The 18,860-nt window shown below is 38.8% G+C and overlaps 1 protein-coding gene across 6 annotated transcripts in view; it reads right to left on the bottom strand.

Annotated features, from left to right (window-relative positions):
* The window catches only part of FHOD3 (formin homology 2 domain containing 3), a 375,803-nt gene that overhangs the window by 197,118 nt on the left and 159,825 nt on the right, over positions 1–18,860 (bottom strand). For all 6 annotated transcript variants that reach the window (XM_071454950.1, XM_071454935.1, XM_071454930.1 and 3 more), the window contains exon 4: positions 7,584–7,651. In XM_071454950.1, the coding sequence (XP_071311051.1) occupies positions 7,584–7,651 (68 nt within the window). The remainder of the gene's footprint in view (positions 1–7,583; positions 7,652–18,860) is intronic.

Below are 18,860 nucleotides of genomic sequence, written 5' to 3'. Positions count from 1 at the left end.
GGTTAAGTAGGCAAGTCTTGTACTAAATATGAAACCTCAGCTCTATTTTGTGTTAGGACATTACTCCTAGAAGATGAACCAAACACAGATCTGAGAGTCCTCTGCTGTGACAAAAAGTCCATTTCTCTCAGACATGTATTTCCACTCTGTGATACTTGGTAACCCAGAAACTACCCCCAGATAGGTGCTTGGCAGGTTCACTTGCTGTCTTTTTTCTGTCAAATTCCCACCAGAACACCTAGAAGAACAGCTTCTTGAGAACAAGATTGCCCTGGACTGGGATGTCCCAAAACTGCTCATCTGCTAGAAATGAATGAGGTAGAAACATCTAAGTGGTAAAAGGTAGGCAAGGACCAAGCAGCTGGTTTGTATCTCAATGGAAGCTCCTTCCCCTTGCTCTACTTGTTGATTGCAAATGCACTTCACCCACTTTACAGACCTCACCAACTTTGCCAAGCTTCCATTCTTCTTCCTTCCAAACTTTTCCCTAAACTCCTCCATGCTGTGGCTCCACTCCTCATTTTCTTCTGTTCATCAGCCTTTACACCTTCCCAACTCATTTCATGTACATCTGTGTAGAAGCATGGCCATAACATGACACAAAGACATCAGTATTTTTAGACTGTTCCCTTTTTTCCTATTCTTTCATCTATTTACATGGAGCAACATTTTACAGCAGCATGGATGGATATTACCATCCACCCCTACTTTCAGTGAGGCAATATACTTAGCCAGCATGCAATGGCTTCTGGTGATGATAACAATGAAAATTTATCCCCAGTTCTATTGTTGGAAGGAAGGGATGCCATCCAGAGGGACCCTGACAGGATTGAGAGGTAGGCCAATGCAAACCTTATGGAGCTCAACAAAGTGACCCGGGTAATGGCAATTGCAGACACATTTACAGGTGGAGCAGAGAAGCGATTGATAGCAGCCCTGTGGAGAAAACTTAGAGGAAAAATGTAGGGGATGCTTGGATTGATTAAAAACTCAACATGAGCCAGCCATGTGCACTGGCAGTCCAGAAAGCCAGAAGTATCCTGGGCTGCATCTAAAGCAGCATGGCCAGCAGGATGTGGGAGGGGATTCCACCCCTCTGCTCTGCTCTGGTGAGACCCCACCTGGACTGCTGTGCACAGTTCTGGTGTCCCCAGCATAAGAAGAACATGGAACTGTTGGAGCAAGTCCAGAGGAGGGCCATGAAGTGGATTAGAGGACTGGAGCACTGTTCCTACAAAACCAGATCAAGAGAGTTGGGGTTGGTCAGCCTGGAGAAGAGAAGGTTCCATGGAGACCTCATAGCAACCTCCCAGTATCTGAAGAGAGCCTACAGGGAAGTCAGAAAGGGATTCTTCATCAGGAACTGTAGTGATAGGACAAGGAGTAATGGGTACAAACTGAAAAAGGTGGAATTTAGGTTAGACCAAGGAGAAAAACCAGCCTAAAGTCTTTTATGTCTACATTTTTCTGATAGATAACAAGTCAGTAAAACACATATATTGGTACCTAACATGGAGGGAAGGAAATAGAGATGTGCACAACTAAGACAAAAACAAAGATTCCTTCAGTGGATGTAACTGAAAACCCCAAAAATTTACTGTTGTCTTATGTTAATTAAAGACAAAATTTAGAGAGGAAAGGGTCTTTAGCCTGCACAACAAAGTAGCTCCCATGTCACTTATGTTCTTCAAGTTTGCTTTCTTCAATACCCAAGATTGAATTATTGTGATCCTGCCTCATCTTCACCATTATCTTCTTCAAAAAAAAGTCTTATTTCCCATTTACTCTGAACATTTCCTCTTCTGTGACTTTAACTTCACTATTTTTACATAACCTGCCTGATTTCTGCAACAGATGAGGGTAGGAAAGCCATCTTACTGTGATGATATAATGTTTACTTCTAGTGCTCCCGTTGAATTTAACTTTGTACCTGTGATAAATGCCATGCTCACCTGAGAAAAGTCCAGAGTTACCATGAGGTTCTACTACTGCAAATGTTGGGCTGCCTTTTTGGGTTGTACAGAACAATAAACTGAGAGGGAACTGAACTATAGAATATAGTTTAAGAATTATAGCTATAATTCTTAAAACAGGCTGAATGAAAGAACACAGAAAAGAAACTGTGCTGCTATTTAACATGTTGAACAATTTGTAAGCACCTTTCTGCTTTCAATATTTCATTTTATTCAGTTAATAAGGCCCAGATAATCAGAAGATCTTTTTTCCCCACATAACTTTTTCTTTCCCCTGTGAGTGCAAGAAGCAAGCAAGCAAAAAAAAGTCACACCTCAGTCTCACATTAAGCTATTCAATTATTTGGCAGAAAATCTTTGGTTGCCTCCCCCCTATAATGGCATTTGGTGGGAAATGAACAAAAAAAAAAGCCCTGCTGTACCTATCTCTGTTTATCACAATCTATCTCCCTATATACACTCAACCACCAGATAAATAACAGTGAAACTAAAGACATTTTACACCACTGATTTGATGGGGACAGAATTTCTTTTTTTTTACCTTTTGTAGACAGCAGATATATCAACACACTGTGTGTTTGATCTCCCAGTTAATAGCAGAATTAAAAATTCCTAGAAAAGTCACCTAGAGCAGACCCTACCAGGTATATTCCTCATGGCAGATAAGCAACAGATCAAGCAACATCCAGGCGTTGTATTATATACCTGAGGAAGCTAAAGTAGACAGGGGCATCATACTAAACAACATCTCCTGTTACAATTCAAACATTCACAGTGATTAGAGAAGGAACACTGGTGGGTTCCCAAGTTTTAGGATATCTTTATGGTGTAAACAGTTCACAGTTTTTACTCTCATTAAAAAGTACCCTTTTAGATCTTGGCCTGTAACATTGTCTAGACATGAAGAAGGCACTCTACTTGCTAATGAAACTGAAAAACTCATTTTGACATTTAATGTGTCATATCTATTTTATTTATAATCTCTAAACAGTAATGAGACATCTCCTTTGTAAAATAGGATTAAACAGATCTGTAAACTGCTAAATAGAACTCTGGTGAATTTGATTTGTGAAGGAAATGAAGGTTTCTCTTTTTCATGACTTAAACAAGAACCCTTCCAAGAGGCTCTTAAAGGGGAGAGGTGGCAGGCAGCCTCCTCACAAGTGATGACAGCAGCCCCTAAATCAAGTGTCACAGAGCTTCCAACCCTAAGGAGTCATCAGTCATGCTTGCAGGAGGGGAAGGAGCAGCCTCCTTCCTTGAGATCAATGAGGCAAACACAGAATACTCCTTCTGCACTCCTAAGGATGATTGATGACTCCTTAGCAGCTGAAGTGTGTGACATTTGATTTCACTCACTGATAAGATTGTGTCTTCCAAACACCTTCTAGTTAATGTTTCCAGGGCCCCCACATAGCTGTTCTTTGTGATATTTTTTAACACAAAGCTCAATTGTTCAATGATTAATGAATTTCTCAACAAGAGATGAAAATTCTATAAGAGAATTTTGTAACTGTGTGCCTTGATAGTCTGATCACAACACAAAACAGGAATCTAGGCTCCTTAAGAAAACTGATGGGAGATCTCCTGCCTCTGTCAAATGACACTTGCAGGCAAAACAATCCTAAAAAAGATCTATCTTTTCTTTTCCTGAAGAATTTAATATATACACTTGAGGTCTGCTTATCAGAAAAGCTAATGCATTTATTGATATTGATTAAAAGTAGTTTCCAAAATTTTAATAAGCAGATTTCCACAAGGTTATCCATTTCCACAGACTTGAAATGTGCTTTACAGCTTTCTTATTTTTCTTACAGCATCATATTCTTATTCAGTTATTTCCTATTTTGAAATGATGCAATCAGCATGACTTGAAACTATGCTTTGTAACTCCAAGGTACACTTGCTTATAGGTTTTAAAGTATCCCAGCTTTATATTGCATCCTGTTGTATCACAGGCCATGTTACATAAACTTTTTAGTATCACTTAAACCTCACAGCACTATTTATATTCATTTTTGTGGTTTTGCCCATTGTTTTTGCTTTTAAGAGTGATATTGAATTAAATGCTTGAAGCAGATGTATTTTTAACTTTCTTATGAAATGAATAACATTTTTTGATCCTGATTTCCTAAGTGCCATGTTTGGCTGGATTCCACTCAATGTCTTTGGAAGTTTTAGACTTTGCACAAAAGTCGTGACGTTTTGATAAATACAAGTTCAGAAGTCTGTCAGAAAATCCATTCAAAAGGAGAGAAACTGTACTGGTTGTCAATCCTATCCTACTCTGTAAGTTTGTTTGTCAAAAAGCATACTGGTAAATAGAGGAGGAAAACTGCAGTACAATCCAGAAAAAGATGATGACTGTGGCTCTCCCATCCTTTCAGAATGAATGACTGGAACAGAGTGGCAGCACTGTCAAAGAAAAACGCTCCACGTAACCTTCATCACTTTGCCAAAACCAGCCCACCAGAAGAAATCAAAGAGAAATTCCAAGTGTGGACTTGCCAAATGAATCTTTCATCTAAATTTTGAAACAAAGACATTGCTCTTGCCAAAAATTGCTAAACTTTGCTGAGGCCTCACGTGAAAAATCAAGAGCTCTGACTATTTGGAATTCAAATTCAATGTAAAACTTGGGCTTACTCCCAATTTATGCAAATGAGACACTGCATGCTACTTGAAGGTCTTTAAATTAAAAATGATCCTGACATAGAACTGTGCCAAATTAAGTCAGCAATGATGAAATGATAAAAAAATGGTGTTATGAACTATCCTGGCACTTAAAGACATGATGAAGTCTCCATAACACTTGGAAACCTTGTTATTATGAAAACACTCTTTTTAAGTCAACATCTTATTTCTAAAATGTTACACTCTCAAGGAATTTAAAATACTTTCTTTTAAGGGCATACAAAATTAAAAAATATATTTATGTTGAACAACACACTTTAAAAAAACTATTACCATAATGATAAATTTCTAATGCTGACATACTTTCATGTCACACAAAAAAACCCCAAAAAACAACAAAACAACAAAAAAAGCCAAAAAAACCAAAAAAACCCCACATTTTGGACAAAAATGTTCCATTTATAATATAACCTTATTATATTTACTTGTATTTTTCTTCAGTAAAGAACTGGAACAGCTTTTTTTTCTAAAACTGGTACAAAATTACTTTATATTCTCTCTCATGGTTCATTACAAGATAAACTAAAATCACACTCAAAGGATGCCCTTCCTTAGCAATGCTGTTGTTAAGGACAGCAAAGCTGGCAGGTAAACCCAGGTTGGCAGGGGCTTGTTTTCCAATTGAAAGTGTACTACCTCAAATACTTGTGCATATTCAATGAATACTATCCAGCCCAAAGAACACTTTTCACATTCCCCCTAAGAGAACCTGTATTTTAAGAGTATATGTATTTTAACCTGTATTTTAAGATTTTTTATGGGTACATTTGCTCAACAATTAGCCACAGTTCCAGCAGAAAGAACTTCTTTATGTGATAACTGATAATTCCCAAATTCCTTTCTCTACCACTTTCATTGGAAAACAAGAAAGTTAAATTCTCCAAGGAAAATCATGTCCTGAAACAGCCTGACAGGTTTCACTTAAAACTCAATTCATACACAGATATGGGTTTGTGCATCCCTTTTCCCTTCTCTCTTGTTACTCTCCAACAGAGTCAACCCCTTAAATTACCAGGATAAATATTTAAACAGTATTTTCATTAGAACAACTGATCAGCTGGAAGAGAGAGATCTTACTGGTGTGTTCTCTGAAAGCACTGAGCAGTTGTGCTCAGAAATATCTACTAAAATTCAAATAATCTAGAGGGAAGAGGGCATTTACGAATACCCAAACTGGGAGAATTCATGATGGAAGGGCATGGATGATGGAAGGGAATTAGTGATGGGAGGTGAAAGATGGGTGGGAAAAGAGGCTTAGCCTCTCATTGCTAAATATGTGCAAGTGCCCAGATTACCTGTGTAACACATAAATGTAGAGGAATACAAACATTTCCCAGAAACAGCTGAGGTGCACAAAAAGAGAAGAAACCAGAGAAGACTCTTGGAAACCTGCCTGATTTCCTGTCAGTACACAGGCCACATGCTTGGCAACCTCACAGGGAAACCCAGCTTGCATCCCTGTGACTCTCAAGCACTTGTCTCCCTTTGGGAATGAGGGACTGTTTCTTGAAGAAATAGTGATTTTCCCAATCTGCACTCATGAGATGACCAGACTGTTTTGAACTGGAACTCTTTTCTTTGTCCAAAAATTTCAAAAATCAGGGACATTTTTCTGACCCAGCACACATCTTCAACTACACCAAGATTTAACATTAAATGGTCCACCCTTCACCACTCACTCCTATTGTTTAGAAAATTTTAATTCTGGCATTCCCTAAATTCTAAATTTGAAACCTATAAAAAGGATTATGCATTTAGAAAATTCGCAGTTCTGCAGTCTTGCAGGTTTCTTAAATGTTTTTATACTTATTAGAAAAAATGTCTATTTAAAACAAAGCAAAAATGTTAAACTAAGAGTTTAAAATCTTTCCACCTATCTATTATAGCTATAAAAAAGGATTATAGGTTTTCATCCTCCATTTGGATCCATTAGTAAAGAAGTGCTCCTCTTATTGTTCTCATTTATATTTACCGAAAATGGAATGTCTCAAATTAATTCCATTTTAGAATTGCATTGAGAGCATGCTCTAATTCACACAGATGGGATTTTTTCTTTCGCTTCTCCTGACCTCTTCTATCTAACAAGTTTCCTTTCATCCTGCAGTTTTCCCAAGTCCTTCTCCTTATCCAGTGAAACCAATCTGAAATCCAAGATTTTAATTCAAGCAAATGAAGTGGCACCACACCACTTGTCTATCACATTGTCTACTTCCCCACAGGACCCAAAATCCTCCAGATTTCAGATTTCCTCCATAACGAACACTCACATTCAAATCCATGCCTTTCCTTAAAATGATCAGTCACTACCATATCCTCCTCAGCTCTATGAAACATCTTTTTGGCTTATCAGTAAATCTTTTCCTCTAAACTGAGTCTAAATTCAAACACATTCAGAGATCTCCCAGTGCATTTTTGGTTCCTCATCAGAACTGTTGCATGTGTCCCACAAGTCTTTTAAGTTTTTGATATGGCTTAAACCCAGACTATTTGTCCATTATCAGGCCAACACTGGGCCATCACCCTAACTCATGGTTTCTCTGGCTCACCTTTTCAAGTTCCCCTCCAAGTCTTCCCAATACCAAGATATGCCACTGTCTAAAGAGCAGTCTAAATTCCCATCTAAGAGTTTCAATTTTCTTGTCTCCATTCCTGGCAGATTTACACTCCTCACTCTGCCATTACACCACATCTCGTCCTTCTGACAGACTGAGGGAACATGGGAAGGTTTGCAGATCATAAAAATAAAAGACTCTGAAAAGGAATTGGCCAATTCCAAATTACAAATGAAGTCTTAAAAGTCTCTTGCCAGAAGCTGTAGGTTATTCTCTAAATTAAATTTAAAAAAAAAAAAAAAAAAAAAAATAAGATATTAAATTCATGTTCAAATCACAGAATAGACAGCTATTATTTGCTCACCTGAAATATTTGCTTCAAGGAAAAAAGTGCCCGTCTCAGCTCCCGTCCACTGGAATTGTAAAGTTTTTCTGGGAAAACAAAATAAGACAACAGAAAAAACTTCAGCATAAACAAAACTGACAACACAACAAGAACGTAGTACAGTTTTTGAAAGAATCATAGCACCCACTTCCCATTAGGCAGACTTCTCTTAAAAAAATTAGTTTTTTAAAATATAGATACAGGACTTATTCATTAAATGTGCATGTAAACCAGGATTTAGTTGTCTATAACTTAAGATGGCATCTTCCAGGTAAATTCACAATAGCTTCAACAAGATCCGTGAGAAACAATTGTCTCTGGAGTTTTTGAAAATGCTTAGAAATACTGCTCTTTCTGCATTAGGTAAATTTAGGGTTTACTGAAAGTACCAGATTAATCTCAAAAGACTTGTCTGAGACCACTCTTTGCCTTTGTTATCAAAGCTAGAGCCACTGAATCCCATCCTTGACTGCCTTCCCTCTAGACATTCTTTTCTCATGTTCTCATCTTTCTATTGTTAAATCCTTTCTCCAATAGAAATGAACATTAATACCAGAAATAGTCGGACAGTCTGTTCTTAGCATAATTCAAAACAGTGTTTTATTCTCCTGAAAACCGATCTTGACCTTTTTCTAAATGAACCAGAAGCCTTCTTTTCATCATCCAATACTGAAATGTATTACTTCATTTATTCCCCTACTAATGCATTCTCACAGAAATAATTTAAAGACAAAAGCAACTCTGCTATCCTTCTACAATCCCTGCTACAACGTTTGTGCCTTGGGAAGAAGTCTTGGACTGTGCCTCTCAAGTCTGTTGTTGCAAATTTGTGACTGTGCAAGGATAGAGCAGAAGGTGAGCTCTTCAAACCTTCCTGGTCTACCATGCTTGGCATATTTGATAGAAAGAGACTTTATTCAACACATCTACAGTCCTAAATTTAATTTTATTACACTACTGTAATCCAAGAGCAATGACAAAGGAAAATCAAATCTTCATGGTCACCTCAGATGACACACTTGCCTCATCCACAAATCATCATGAAAGCACCCTCTCCTCAATCGACAGAGCGGTGGCCTGTAGTGGCCAGCAGGTCTTGAGATCAAAGCTGGAATGCCCATGGAATGATAATAATCTTATGAGAAAATTAAATATCGAACTTCAACATATCTTACTTTCCCTTGTCTATTTCTCTTTCAATTACTACTTTACACTACAAAACCAAATTAAATTTTATTTTCCTCTGTCAGGAAGTTGCAAAAAGGGGACTAGCATTTGAGGATTCAATGCATTTATAACTCAGTCATCATTTTTTACTTCAAACAAGGAAGGCGGGGTCTAATGTTAGGAAAAAAGCATTTCTTATTCCAAAAGTCATCTTCAACCAAAGGAAAAATTTGAAGCAAAATGTCAGCAGAACTAACACTAATTTTTTTTAACTTTGAAAGTAGTTTTGTTCATCCCTAATTGCCTCTGATTTCAAAGGCAGAATGTACAGAACTGGCAAAACTATTGTTTTTATAAGTTTGTCTCCTTTCTTGCACTTTTATAGATTCTTGACAAAACAATGGAGAAACAGATTTCACTTCAAGCTTATAAACTTAGAGGCACACTTTAATTACTCTCACTTAAAAATGCACTGGCATGTGGGACCACATTTCTTGGCAGGATAAAGAGTAATTTTGTCAGGAAAGCCTAAAGAATAATAAAGATCTTCTAAGACCCGGTCTGTCAACTTTACATGCCACATTACACAAAATATTTCTTTTTGAAAGTTACTTCCATCTGGCATTTGTTATTACTAATTTCCCTCTATTCACAATTCACCAGCATCATTATGAGCAGAACGTCTCCAAACAAGGCAGTGCGTTATCATCTTAATTAAGAGCGGCACCACTTCTTAAAGTCCTGGCAACTTTGTACATAAATATCCACGTCCTAACAAATGCCATCTGTTGGTCTTGGTCTTGAACAGAAATCATCATCCCAGCCTGGGGTGAAGTCCTAACAAACCATTGTTATGATACCATAACACTGGTTGTTTCATTGGTGCATGAAGATTTTTGGTACATTTCAGAGGAACAATGTTGAACGTTTTTTCTCCTTGGTGTTTTCACAGAGCATAACCTCATCCTTGGCAGTCAGCACAAACAATGCTCTCCCTGCTTGTCTGTAGCAAGGAGGACAGAAGTTACTGACTGCAGCTCAAAAAGGGGTCTATGGATAGAGCTAAGAATCAACAACTACTGCAAGTATCAAGCTTGACAACAAGTATCAAGTTGTGGCACGTGTCACAAATGTTTGAGGTGGGTTGCAAATCCATCTGAGGAGTGACAGTCCAGGTAAGTCATCTCACTTCTGACATCTTCTACCAGAGACCATGTACACTCGCAGGTACCTCCTCCTGCAGAGCTGATCTTTTTCACTCGGCTCAAACATACAAGTCCACAGCATCTTCACCTGTTACTCTTACACACAGGCAACACACTCTCTGCATAAGTCTTGACACCCACTTCTTACAGTGTTGGCAGCCACCAGAAACATTCACTGGCCATAACCCAAGGAGGAAAGTGAGGTGACCATGCTACATCAGAAGATGTTTTGGTTTTGAAAACCTCAGTCAAGGATGAACCTCACCCAGGGCAGGAAATGCCTGCATAAGCCAAGGTACTACTACTACTCTGGATGGACATTTAAAAAAGCTTGTACTTTTATTGTGTGTGCTTTTTTTCATGTTACAGCTGGGGGACACTTGCTAAGATGTTCTCAAGGTCTTAGAGAATTCCCATTTGTTAACAGTAACTTTGGCACCCCAGGGACCTCAGGCTCATCTTGAAATCTCTAGACTGCTAGTGAGGCTACAAAAATGCATCAGTAGGAACTGAAAGCAGAAATCAGTTCTGAGCTCTTTTCCTATGGCAGAAAAACAAAATTAAAAAAAAAAAAAAGAAAAAAGAGAGGAAAAGCCACATTTGCTTACAATGTTTTCACACTGCAGATGATTCAGAAACTACATAGCAAATGCTTTTTAATGCTTGTTTGACACAAGCAGTTTAAAGTGTTGCCCTATGAAGCAGACTGAGAAATAACTTTCCATGTTATAGCAAAGAGGTAACTAATTCCTATAGTACCTCCCTGGCAGAGCTGTCTGTAACTGAAACAAATTATGCCTACAGCTTTGAAACAGGAGTCTAGCCAGCTACTATCACCAAACCCAGAAAATTCTGACGTGCTCCAAGGACAGTCCAAAAGATTCCCAAGTTCACTGCTTTGTTATAAGGTGTCTGATAAGCTTGAATGTGTACATCAAGACTGCTTTACACCAGAAAACAAACCTCTGTATTTCAAGCAGGAACATGTGCTGCTACACCTCTCCCTGAAACTTCTCTGGTCCTTCGGTAAAACACACTTCCTGTCCTTCCCCAGGCCAGGTGCAGGCTGGAGACATTCTACATTCATATACTTCAAGGTAAGATGAAACAGGTCAGTGAGTTCGTAGGTCAGGGAGTTTGTGATACCTGACACTGTTAATGATGGTGGCTTTGACAGCCGTGTCCTGATAAGTGACACTATTGCAGCCACTTTTACTACCTTTCTTCAAGATATAAAGAGCTGCATCTGTGGCTGTAAAATATTTTTAATTGCATATACACAGATGACAGAAAATTTTCCTTGTGGCTCCCTCTGACTTAACTAACACTAGAGGGCACTGCTTATTTCCTTATTCTATGAAAGAAAAGGCACTCTGCCCCTCCATGGGCTTCCCACTGTTAGAGCAGAACTGTTTGGGATGCAGAGTTGGTACTCCATTACCTGGGAAACCCTGTTTTTAATCTGTAGACTGTAAGATACTGAAGAAATTAAAAAGCATCAGCTCTGCCAATCTCAAACATTCAAAATCAGAGTAAACTCTTTTGGAACTGATAGAAAACCAGGTACTGGTATGGGCCTGAGTTTTATTTACTGCAAGAACCAAGAGTCACATCTATTAAATTATCCTTCACATCATAGCAGGGAGGTGTATATCCTTGGAAGACAGAGGATTTCCTTATCTCAGCACTTGTTTCTAGAGGCAGAGAATCACAGATAACCAAACTTGTGGTAGACCAGACATGTGTGACAAGTAGCAACCTGCAAGTGGCTATTTTGGTTGCTGTTGCAATATGCAACACCAGAACTTTGGTTAAGAGAAGCCATTATGCTCTAAAATAAAAATATTGTTTGTTACTCTGTATTTTTTGCTTGTGTTTACTATTGTGAAAAATAACTCGGGCTAAGGGAAAAGGGATTACTATAGGTAAATTTGGGACAAATGTAGCAGTGGAGGGAAGGCAGATTGGTTTGAAATCAACATCTTTTCAGAAAGGAAGAGAAATCTTTAAAGATATTTTATTAGACAACTTGCAGCTTTCAAATGGATTCTGTATTTTCAAAGATAATTGTCAGAGGTTCAAATTTCATTGGTTTTCACCTCTTTTGATTACTTGGGAAAAGGGACTTTTTAAAGAAAATAGCAATTTGTCCTTATATTCTTAAATAAAGTAATGACTTTTCTTCTGCCTTCTATGAGGGAAAAAAAAAGAGTGTTTTCAATCCACAGTAATAAAAGAAAAAGTGGAACTGGCTGAACATTGCTTGGTTCAGTCCCATGTGTTACACCTGACCTCTGACCGAGAGGGTACCATCCTCCTCCCTTCCTCTTCCATCACACCCATTGAATTAGTCCCTGGGATATAGTAATTTATACAGCATCAGCCTTTGAGCTGTTGGCAAAGGCTTGTGAACATCTGGCTGAGCACAAATGGGAGTTGCTCTGCTTCACTTGCTGCTGCCTGAATGACCTCCATGTCTCCCATCCGTGCCTCTTTTCTTTAAACTATAATTTCAAGATGAAGCTCCTTTCCTTACAAAAACATAAAAGGGAGATTAACTCCACATTTGATTACATTAGCAGGATACCTGGTGCAGATCCACTTAAATGACATTTGAAACATTTCCTGCCATTCATTTTTACCTGGCATTGGACAGAAGTAGCAACATTCTCTGGCTTCCAGTAGCCACTTGCAAATTAGGCAGTACTTAGTTTTCTAAGTACTTACTGCAAATTAGGCAGTACTTAGTTTTCTAAAAAAATTCTAAATTTTTTAGAAACTAAAAAATTTAATTCCTCTCCCTGCAACAAGGAGTAAAATATTATTTTAAATGCTCACTAGGATGAAATGTTAATAAAACTAAAAGGCTTTCAAAATTTAAATGAACTGCCTACCTTTTCGGCAGCACTGATGGGGAAAAAAAACTTGAAAGAACAAAATAAGTGTTTATAATGGTAAGAAATTTTGGCATTCATTCTTTCTGTGAATGCCCATGCCACACTTCTAAATTTATTACTGAACTATTCCAATTTTAAATGCATGTTATTTTATCTGAATGAATGTATACAATTGTAGAACTAAAAATTTGAGCAATACAGCAACAAGTCAGGCAAATGGGTCCAGTCCTGTGAACAGGCATCAGGAACCAGCCAGGCAGACTTCACTCGAGTAGGCTCATGGGTACATACAGCGCTGCAGATCTATAAAACAACTGTATATAAAACTAATTAGCGTAGTGTGCCAGTCTTTCACTTTATGTCAAACAAATTAAAGCAGTTCTCTAAGAAAAGACCTGGTCCTGTGCCAAGAATAGGCTCTTAGTTTAGCTTTTGTCCACGAAAGTTAGTCATAAATGTGTTGGCCAGACAAGGCACTCTCCTTTTCTTCCCAGACCCCCTAGAAAACGCACGAAGAAGGCATTCATTCACAGGCATATTGCCCACTATTACATTAACACAATTGCTGCTCTTCTGCTGAGATTACTTTGCTTTGCATATTACAAATTTCCATTTTTTTCTCTCTGAATTCAATCTTATTTTGTCTGGATAAATGGATAACGCATTAATTAGTAGAACACGTCACATGTGAACTCAAGCTACATATTCTCCCACTTATCCAGGGATAAATGGTTAGCACTTAGCAGAGGAAAGGAGCTTTCTCACAATAAAGGACCTTGGGCAAAGCAAGCGGCCATGTACAAATTTTGGGAAGCCGAGCCCACATCACTGTCAGCACCGACTGCTTTGGAGGAATGTGCAGGCTGCCTCCAAGGAATGCCGCCCCAGCTCCCCGGCAGGGAAAAACCCTCCCTTACTCTCCTTTTCATTCAGACACACAGCAGCTGCTTAGCTAATTATCTGGGACAGTGGGTCCCCTCAGCGAGCAGGGTCCTTTGCCCCCACTGGGAGAGGGGGATCCTTTGTCGGGAAAGGATCCTATTACAGCTGCATATGAGAAGAGCTCAGCTTCAAGCCTGCATCCTTATTCCCTTTCTCTGTAAAGGACCTGCAGGTGGGGAGTGGGAGGAGGGAAAGACAAAATAGTCTTGGACACCCTTTCCTATCCCATACCCTAAAGCCATGTTGGCAAAGGCTCAAAGTAAAGAGTGCAAAGAGCCACCTGCAAACCCCAGGGAGTCTGTGGGTTTGGACTGACAAGCAGGGAGAACTCCAGGGCAGGATCTCCCCTGGGAATGAAAAATACCCAATTTGGCCAGCACTTCAGAGCAATTGTATACACTCACGCATGGGATTTTCTGCCTCTTTGAAAGTAGAAGTCTGCTCTCCTGACACTGCAAAAAGTACCCAGCTGAAAGAGTCCCTGGATTTCCACAGGGAGAGTACACATGGCAAAACTCCTACTCTGGGAAGATGGGTGGAGCTAATATTTTTTGAATATTTTTCTGAAATGCCAAATGTCTTAACTTCTGTTACAAGGGAGTTAACATAAGACTGTTAGCACAAGAATGATTATACATTTAAATCCACTGAAAAAAGTATCTGCTCCTACAGGTGCAAGTGTCCCCCCTCATGTCTTGCTCCTGTGTTTCTAAGAGATATGAAATGAGACTCAATCAATTGTGGGAAATAAGTAATATATAAGCAAAGTCCAGAGGATTACGAGGACCCTGAGGATGAGGAATCAGAGATATGCAATAACAGGTCTTTTACATTCTGAACATATAATTCCTGAATGTCCTGGTGACTCCCCTACCCTTGGTTCTAGGTGTTAGTCAGTGCTGGAGGCATAAACTACAGTAACATCTAAATAATTCCACGGGATTTAAAAGAAGGAGGTTTTTATGCAGATATCTGGTAGAAGGGACTTTCCAGTCTTTATTGTACTCCACTGTCATGGTTTAACCCCAGCTGGTAGCCAAGCCCCAGGCAGACACTCTCCCATAAGCGGGATGAGGGAGAGAATGGGAAGTGTAACTGAGAAAACCTGTGGGTGAGATAAAGATAGTTTAATAGTAAAGAAAAAGCCACCCACACAAGCAAAGCCAAACAAAGAATTCATTCACCACTTCTGATGGGCAGGCAGGTGTTCAGCCATCTCCAGGAAAGCAGGGCTTCATCATGCCTAACAGTGACTTAGGAAGACAAACACCTTCATTCCCAATGTTCCCCCCTTCCTCCTTCTTTCCCCAGCTTTATATGCTGAGCACGATGCCCTATGACATGGAATGTCCCTTTTTGGTATGCTGAGGTCACTTCTTGTGCACCCCCAGCCCCCTCACTGATGGGGTGGTACAAGAAGCAGAAAAGCCCTTGACTCCATGTAAGTGCTGCTCAGCAGTAACAAACATATCCCTGGATTACCAACAGCGTCTTCAGCAGAAATCCAAAACAGTCCAAAAGTCTCTCCCAAACTAGGTACTATGAAGAAAATTAACTCTACCTCAGCCAAAACCACTCTGGTAGCATAAAAGGACTATAGTGATCTCAACCATTTCTACCAAACTTCTTCATATTCTGCTTGGTTTCAAGCAAACTATGTATCATGGATAAACCATTAGCCAGAGTTTCCCCTTTACAGAGCTCTAAATTACTATGCTTTTACTTCTGTAGACACATCTACATGGAACTAGGAAGAACATTTGGTGTGCTATCTGCACACATTATAGCAAACAAATGCCAATGATTTACACTAAAGGGAGATGTTAAAATGCAGGAAGTGTTTATATAGTTAAGTGCAAAAGGAAGCCTTAGTTTTCATTTGCTGGATCCAGGCATTTAAAGCTGTGGAAGATGGGGCTCTCTGTGTATCCTGCACTGCATTATGCTAGAGATCCTAAAAACTGATGGTGTCAAAACTTCCTCTTACTGTTTCCATTTCTAAATTAGCATATTAAGGCCCTGCTTGCTCATAAGCAAAAGAAAGGACATATAAGGCAATGTGGGCTGAGATCAGGGTGAAGCTGCCTGACAAAAAGGGCTTGTACTTTTCTTCTTAGTTTTATATGTCTCTGCTCACTACTGATTTCCCAGTTCTCTACTGCAGAAACCTGTGTCAGTTGTCTTTGTTGCTGTGGAAAAAAGGACATAAGCAGTAAGAAAGCCCAACAGCAGGAGAGTACAAGAGTAGGTTCTACCTAACATATGAAGTAAAAATCAGAGTGGGACATTAAAACTCAGTGTCAACAAGGAATCATTTCACTAAACAAAAAGTAAGAGCAATGATCCCAAGAAACTTGAATACTTTGCAAATTTCCATGATGAATACCCCCAGGCTTTTAAAATTAGTTGTAGCTGGAGAGATAAAGAAAATGCATGGAGTGTTCATTGCCAAAAGAGCTTTTTTAGAACTGGCTTTCAGTGTCTGGCTGGGAAAAATATTGCAGGGCAGTGCCACAAAAAGTTTTCTGGCCCTCTATGAGCCAAACACTGTGACTGGAACAGCAAGTCAGCTCTGAATCCACTTCCCATCTGGTTATCACCACAGCTTTTATTTCCAGTTCCAAATTAGTTCTCTCACGTATCCTTTCTGATTTTGTAAACTAGAATACAGAATTCCTCTTTACAGTTACAGTTACATTTCCCAGTGAGTCTGATGCCTCCTGATAACTTCAAACCCAGGGGGACACTATGGAGGTCTATGCACACAGAACAAACTGCTCAATCAGCTCAGTCTTCCTTCCTTCCTTGAAATAAAAAAAAACATATTCAAAAGATACAGCCTTTCCAACATATTAACAGAATAAAGAGCCTCTGCCTCTTCAGATTACTTATTCTAGCCATGGATCAGGCACCATAGTGTACTTCCCTACAATGATTTATTGATAAAGGTCCTCTCCACTTGAATGCAAAAGGCACTAATATGCTCTTTAGTTCTGAAGTGCAGGAAACAGTACTTTGGGTTGACAGCTTCAAAGGAGGGCACTTCTGCATGTCCGGAAACTGCTATGGCATCTCTTCTGTAAAAGTCAAAGGGTTACAAAAGGGAAAAGGCTGCGTAACAAGGTCAAATATTACAGCACTGTATTAGAGCAAGTGGTGATGGAAAAGACTTGAGAGGTCATCTTGTTCATCCCCCTGCTAATGCAAAATTGTTCCCTAGAGAGTAATACAGCAGGAAAGTAGTTGTTATGCTAAAATATAGGTTACATAATTCAAGAGAATGGGGCTGGGGAAAATTGCTAGAAAAGAAAATAATATAGAAGAACTTACTGCTTCTTTGGAGATTACTGTAGCAAGATTAAGGCTAAACCATAATTTTAAAAAGTATGTGGAGACCAACCTTTAATGTTTGTTTCAGTTCACAACTCAGTCTCTGAGTTGCTGACCTGTGTATTTGTGCTTGAACAAGCACATTAGCCAGTGCCTCCTGGATTAGAAATATTTAATAAGAATATGCTAGTCGTGATTTGAGTTTTCTGGGTTTATTCCATTTTAAATACAGTGCCAACATGTTGCTCTGCATGTTCAATCAGTATTAGTAAACAAAGAGCAACAAGAAAATTATAGCAACCTATCACCAAAAAAAGTAAAAAAATTTGGGCACACCCTCACTATTCCTTGAATTATGGATGCCTTATCTGTGCTGACAGCTTGGCAAAAGGCAAAGCGTCTGAGCACAAAGACATCACAGCTTTGTGCCAAGAACCTGAAAGAGCTCCTGAGCTTTAAAGCTCATATCAAGTTTTTCTGTTGCATAATACATGACAAAATATGTCAGATGCTCTCTCCAAGATCAAGTTGTTGCAATGATCCTAAGTTCAGCCTCAACAAGTGCATCAGAACTTAATTAGTCCTTTCACTTCAGAGGATGCAGCCTCCTAATTAACTGCCTGCATTGAAGCATCAATTTGTTCAGAAATTTGGAAAGCAAGTATGAAACCACACATCTGATAGCAAGGCAACAGGCAAAAGAGGAGCAGCAGCAGCAGTTCATGTTGAAAACCTGATAAAGCTGCTTCTCCTCAGATTGCTGCTAGCAATTAAAATAGTGTGTGCATTTTTAAATACCTGAGCCTGCATTTTTAAATACCTGAGCCTGCATTGCCTATGTGCTTCCCAGTCTCACAGCCACGCTGCTGGAGACAACAGGTTCCAACTCAGTGTTAGGGGTTTTTTTTTGACCATTTGAAGTGGCCAAGACCAAGAATCCACCACAAAATCCTCAAACACAAAACCCAGTAGATGTGCCTGTGATTGTGACACACTTTCAATATTGAGGATTAGTATTTAATTGTACTTCAGCAACCCCCAGAAACATCATGCACACAATCACAAAGATCCCATCTGGAAAGCTTCTAGAGGTGACACCTGAATCCAGTGGGGCTTCATCTTTATGATTCTTTTATCCCAAAATTAATTTAAAAAGAGAATAAGCAAAGAATGCCACTGTAAATGCCATAGCATCTTCAGGATATTTATTTCAAATTTTCATTACATTTAGTGATGATAACATTGATTTCTAAAACATTTTTTTTAAATTTAAATTCAATATACAGACCTCCTCAATCTGAAACTCTTGCAATATCTCAATATAACAGCCTCTTCCTTATGTTAAGAACTTTATTTGTAATTTATCTTTTCTACACCTTTCTGCTCTTGTGATATCCTCTAATCAATTCACATCTTTAAATGTGTAAACCCAGACACAGCAATACAACTAAGGCTTTACTGATTTTGAGTATAGAGGAGAAAGAGCATTTCAACAGACAAAGATTTGGTTTTGTTTTAGTGTAACAGTCACACAAAAAGAACAATCCCTTAAGTAATAGTCTCATAGTTCCTAGCAGACGTGATCTCAGTCAAAAACAATAAGCTTGTTAACCAGCTTTGTTTAATAACTTAAACTGCCTTTTCCCATGTGTCTTGATGCATTTTAGAGTTTTTTGGAAGGATGCTTCAAGAATACTTGAAGGATATAGTTAAAT

The sequence above is a fragment of the Agelaius tricolor genome, unplaced genomic scaffold, assembly GCF_023055355.1.
Source record: "Agelaius tricolor isolate 1412-34295 unplaced genomic scaffold, bAgeTri1.0.p SCAF_2, whole genome shotgun sequence".
In the NCBI taxonomy this organism is placed as follows: domain Eukaryota; kingdom Metazoa; phylum Chordata; class Aves; order Passeriformes; family Icteridae; genus Agelaius; species Agelaius tricolor.
The sequence above is the reverse complement of the archived record's forward strand: the minus strand, read 5'-3'. Positions and strand labels throughout refer to the sequence as shown.